The sequence below is a fragment of the Pogona vitticeps genome, chromosome 2 (genome assembly GCF_051106095.1).
Source record: "Pogona vitticeps strain Pit_001003342236 chromosome 2, PviZW2.1, whole genome shotgun sequence".
NCBI lineage: Eukaryota > Metazoa > Chordata > Lepidosauria > Squamata > Agamidae > Pogona > Pogona vitticeps.
In genome coordinates this window covers 276,065,187-276,070,267 of record NC_135784.1, presented here as the reverse complement: position 1 = coordinate 276,070,267, position 5,081 = coordinate 276,065,187, and the positions used below count along the sequence as shown (strand labels likewise).

At 52.3% G+C, this 5,081-nt stretch overlaps 1 protein-coding gene across 1 annotated transcript; it reads left to right on the top strand.

Annotated features, from left to right (window-relative positions):
- The first annotated feature begins 251 nt into the window (after positions 1 to 251).
- On the top strand, positions 252 to 3,940 carry FOXD1 (forkhead box D1). The gene has a single exon (XM_072992637.2). The coding sequence runs from the start codon at positions 693 to 695 to the stop codon at positions 2,070 to 2,072; it is 1,380 nt and encodes a 459-aa protein (XP_072848738.2). The 5' UTR covers positions 252 to 692; the 3' UTR covers positions 2,073 to 3,940.
- The last annotated feature ends 1,141 nt before the right edge of the window (positions 3,941 to 5,081 follow it).

The window sequence follows — 5,081 nt, the reverse complement described above, 5'->3', positions numbered from 1 at the left end:
CAGGATCGCTCCCCCTCCCAAGGTGGCTCGATGACGTGGGCAGCCATGTGACGGACCCCCCCCCCCGTCCGCGCGCGGGAGGGAGGGAGGGAAGGAGGGCGCAGGAGGAAGAAAAGGCCGCCCCCTCTCGGACTCGCCCCCTAGCCTGGCCGAGATCTTGCTCCAGTCTTCGGCGCCCCGCCCTCGCCCCCCCACCCCCCTCCCTCCCTCCCTTCGTGGGTGCCCAGCCGCCTCTCCCTCTCCCTCTCGCGCTCCCTCCCGGATAGAAGTCGCGCTCCCTCTCCCCCGCCCGGGTGCCATTCATGTCTGAGGGCGGCGGCGGCGGCGGCGGAGGCGCAGGGCAAGGCAGCCGTTTCTCCCGGCGGCGGCGGCGGCGCGCCGGGCGAGAGGACGGGAAGCGCGCCGCGCCCTTCGGAAGAGGGTCGCCTCCGGTCCGGCTGGAGCCCTGCTGCCGCCTCGGGGCCGATTCCGCCCGGGGGTGAAGGCAGGAGGGACCTCGGGCTGGGTCGGCGGGGGCCGGCGGGAGCCAGGCGCGCCGGGGGGCCTGCACCCGCGCCCCCGCGGAGGGCACCGCCAGCCACCCCCCACCCTCGCGGCCGCCGCCTCCACCCGCCGCCCTCGCCCTCGGGCCCCCGCCGCCCTCCTCTTCCTCTTCTTCCTCCTCCTCCTCTGATGCCCGGCCGTGCCAAGCGATGACTCTCAGCTCGGAGATGTCCGATGCCGCCTCCGTCTTGGCCGAAGAGACGGACATCGATGTGGTCGGGGAGGGAGACGACGAGGAGGAGGAAGAGGAGGAGGAGGAAGACGACGACGAGGAGGAGGAGGACGACGAGCCTCTCCACCGACGGCCTTACGTGGAGGAGGAAGAGGAGGAAGAAGACGGCGTGGAGGAGGAAGAGGGGCTCGCGCTGCCGCGGTCCCCGAGAGGGCGCGCCCCCGCCGGGTCCCCGGCCTCCGGCTCGCCTTCGTCGTCGGCGTCTTCCTCGTCCTCCCAGCCGGGCTCCTTCCGGGCGGCCGGGGGCGGCGGCGGCGGCGGCGGCGGGGGCGGCAAGAACAGCCTGGTGAAGCCGCCCTACTCGTACATCGCCCTCATCACCATGGCCATCCTGCAGAGCGCCAAGAAGCGGCTGACGCTGAGCGAGATCTGCGAGTTCATCAGCGCCCGCTTCCCTTACTACCGGGAGAAGTTCCCCGCCTGGCAGAACTCCATCCGCCACAACCTCTCGCTCAACGACTGCTTCGTCAAGATCCCCCGCGAGCCGGGCAACCCGGGCAAGGGCAACTACTGGACGCTGGACCCGGAGTCGGCCGACATGTTCGACAACGGCTCTTTCCTCCGCCGCAGGAAGCGCTTCAAGCGGCAGCAGCTGCCGGCGCCCGACCTGCTCCTGAGGGGGCTCGAACCCGCCGCCTTCCTCCAGGCGGCGGCCGCCCAGCAGCAGCAGCAGCACCCTCACCAGCACCCCCCGCACCCCCACCACCCCCACCCCCCGCCGGCCTCGCCTGCCGCCCCGCCGCCCCCCTCCTATGCTTACGGGCCCTACAGCTGCGGCTACGGCCTCCAACTCCAGCCTTACCCGCCGCCCGCGACTCTCTTCGCCCTCCAGGCTCCTCGGCCCCCGCCGCCGCCGCCGCCGCCGCCTCCCCCCGGGCCTGTCCTGGCGGCGGCCACCCCGCCTCCTCTCCTCGCGGCGCCGGCGGCGGGGACCGAACTGGCGGCCAGCAGGACTCCCGCCGCCTTCAGCTACCCGGCCCGGCTCAGCCCGGCTCTGACGGCCTCTCTGCACGCGGCGGCGGCGGCCAAGAGCAGCTCCGCCCTGGCCCGGTCGCCCTTCTCCATCGAGAGCCTTATCGGGCGCAGCCTGAGTCCCGGGGCGGCGGGGAGCAGCTGCGCGTCCCAGTCCGCCGTCCTCCCGGTCCTGGCCCGCTCCCTGATGACCTCGTCGCCTTCCCTGGCCTCGCCCTCTCCGGCGGCGGCGGCGGCAGCAGTGGCCGCAGCCTCGTTGGGCGCTTTGCACCCGGGGCCAGCCTTGGTCAACGAAAACTTTACTACCAGGATTTCCAATTGCTAACGGTCTTACCCAAGGTAGGATCTCCGCCCCCCCCCTCTCTCTCTCCCCGCCCTGCTCCCCTTCCGCTTTCTGGAATCTCCCCTTCTCTACTTTTGCCAGGAAGGCAAAGAGACAACTTTTCTGGACCGGCCCGTTTTTTGGTTTTGCTTGTTGATTTGTTTGCCTCTCGGTTTTTTCGGCCTTTCCGCCCTGCTCTTCTTCCATACCTCTATTTATGCAAAGCCATTTCTCGATGCTGCGTAGACGGACGGACGGATGGCAAAGAAGTGGTCCTTAATGCTTCTCCTTAAAACAGAGACACCACCCATTTAAAGGCGGGTCAGAACCACTTCCCACTGCAAAAGTTCCAGGGATTAAAATAACAAATACTACAGCCCCCACAAGTACATAAACAGTAATGATCAATGAGAAGGGTGGACGTAAACAAAGACACTCTAAGGGAGGATAGCCACCTGTCGCCTTTTTTTCCTTGTAGCTCACTTGACTTACATACTTTTATATACGAAAAAGATTAACATTGTTTACAAGAGGAAAGTTGAGATTATCATTTGTTATTTTAACCTGTGGGGTGTTTGTTTCTTTCTTTTTTGTTATCATGATAGGTTTGTGGATTATTAAGTTTTTTTTTTTTTGCTTTATTTTGTACGTTATGACTATTCTTTACCAGGAATATTGTTATGATTACTGGCAAGTATTATTGTACCATTCAAATTGTTTAAAAAAACAACTTTTTTACAATTTTTTGAAAATAAAGCAATTAATTTTCAACTAAATAAATACTGCACTTGGCTTTAGGCCTTTAGTGTTTTGCTCTAGCAGCATTTTAATATTTGCTTTACTGATCTCCTACTGATCTTCTGGGTAGTTTTGATTGCAGGGTAGATGAGCATTCTGTCATTGCCAAGATATCGCAAAAGAGAGAGAGAGATTAAAATCCAGTGGTTATGTCACAAGCATAGACCCACTGAATCAATGGCATTTACAAAAGAATTAACTCACCAAATCCCTACTGACTCAACTGGCCAACTCTAGTTGTGACTCACTACAGGATTTCAATCATTTTCAAAACAAGTAGTGAAGTCACAGAAAAAAAGTCATTATCTAGCTGAAGTTGAAAAAACCTTCATGTCAGTTTGTTTGGCCTCATAGTATTTCATGGACTGGCACCCATTTCATGGACTGTGCAGATTTATAAGGATAAAAGCCCCCTTGCATCTGGACTTAATAGGTACTCAGGATCACAGACATATTGGAAGTACTGTATTTCTTGAAGTTTAGTTCAAATCAATGGGGCTGACTTTGTGGTTAAAGGTGACATCAATCCACTTGTGTTCTGGACAGTACTTAAATTTGGTCAGTCATGGATTTTAGCAGGAAAACTGTTACATGGCAATCAGTAAAATACACTTGTTTGGAGTCTTGGCAATTAAAAAAAAACAAGCAACAGTGAGAAGTAACCAAAGAAAATAAGATTATTCTTACAATAGATAATTTGAACTTCTTGCAGTCTTCTATAGTATCTTTTTGTATCTGAATCAAATAAAAGTAGATTATTTTGAGAATTTGAAATTGTAATTTACATGCAATTGTGTCACAATTGTCTGTGCGTTCCAGAAATGGCAGTACTTGAGGGAGGGTTTTCCTTTGTGCTTTTAATTTCTTCCAGAGACGAGGTAAATATAGTCGAGGTAAATATAGTCGTGCAACATAATCACTCTAGAAATCAAGAAACACTGTTGTGTCTGTGCCTAAGCAAATACACATGATTTGGTTAAATAGGAGGCAAATTATATTAAATGCAGAATGATATTAAATGCTTTAGATCTTGCTTTTACGTCCTCATAAATACATAAAGATTTGATTGACAATGTGAGGTGTTTTGTCACTTTTAAAACTGCTGAACATTTTATCCCCCTGCGGAACATACATGCTCTAATGGTTGTTACTGATGGTTGTCTAGAATATTCTGGCCAATCAGTTATGAAATCAGAAAAACATTCCAGTATAAATAAAAGGCATTATTTTTCCCCAAGAATTTTTTTTTTTAGGATGGAGGTGTTGTTTTCCAAAAAACCTGGCTGGGTTTGCTTAACTGATAGACAGGGAAAGTTTTAACTTGGGTGTGTTAAAAATATATACAATAATTGTGCAATGATTACTTTTGGCTTGCAGACCTCTTCAGGATCAGCACACCCTGTTCCTTTAATTAAAAGTCGTGAATGTCATATTCCAGTTATATTATTTTTCAGAAAGGTAGACAAAGCATTGTATTTTATTGTGTAAGTATTAATCAGGTGGGATATTAATGTTCATTAGTTGTATTTCTTTAAAAAGAAATGGGAACAGGTAGTGCCGATTTTTTCCCTCTTCATGAGATTATTGTGACTGTAGTAGGAAAATGTATACCGGAAGTGTCCAGTCCTTGGCAAGCCACGTTATTGGGGTGTGCGTGTGATAGTCGCCATTAGAATCCAATCGGTGCATCTGAGAAGATTTTTCGTGAAGATCGGCACCAACACATCTTAATATTTGGGCATGTTGCTGCATTCAGCAGCAGGTGCTTAGCAGGCAAAGAGGAAAATCGCACCTCTACCCTAAACTCACTCACTGAGAAATGTAATCTCACCACAGTTTGTTTGAGAGCCTTACTTTTGCAGACAGCGCGCAGTATCTCAAACCAGCACGGGGTCAAAGTTGTCCAGAATTGTAGTCCAAAAAACAATATGTCCAGGTTCTGAACCTCACTTTCTTCAGTGCTACAGACTTCCAGATGTGCTTTTAAGATCTTCACTGGTAGAATTTTATATCTCGGTGTCTGCCTTAAAACTACTGACCGACAGGCAGATGATCCACTCCAATGTTTGTTTTACTGATAGTTTAACAGGCCAAGCCTAAGCTCTTTTGCCTGAAAGTAAAACAGATTCCATCTGAAAGAAGCAGACGGTGTTACGATGCTTCTGATGACTTCCAAGTGAAATCAATGCCCATTATTTCAAGGTCATACTTTCC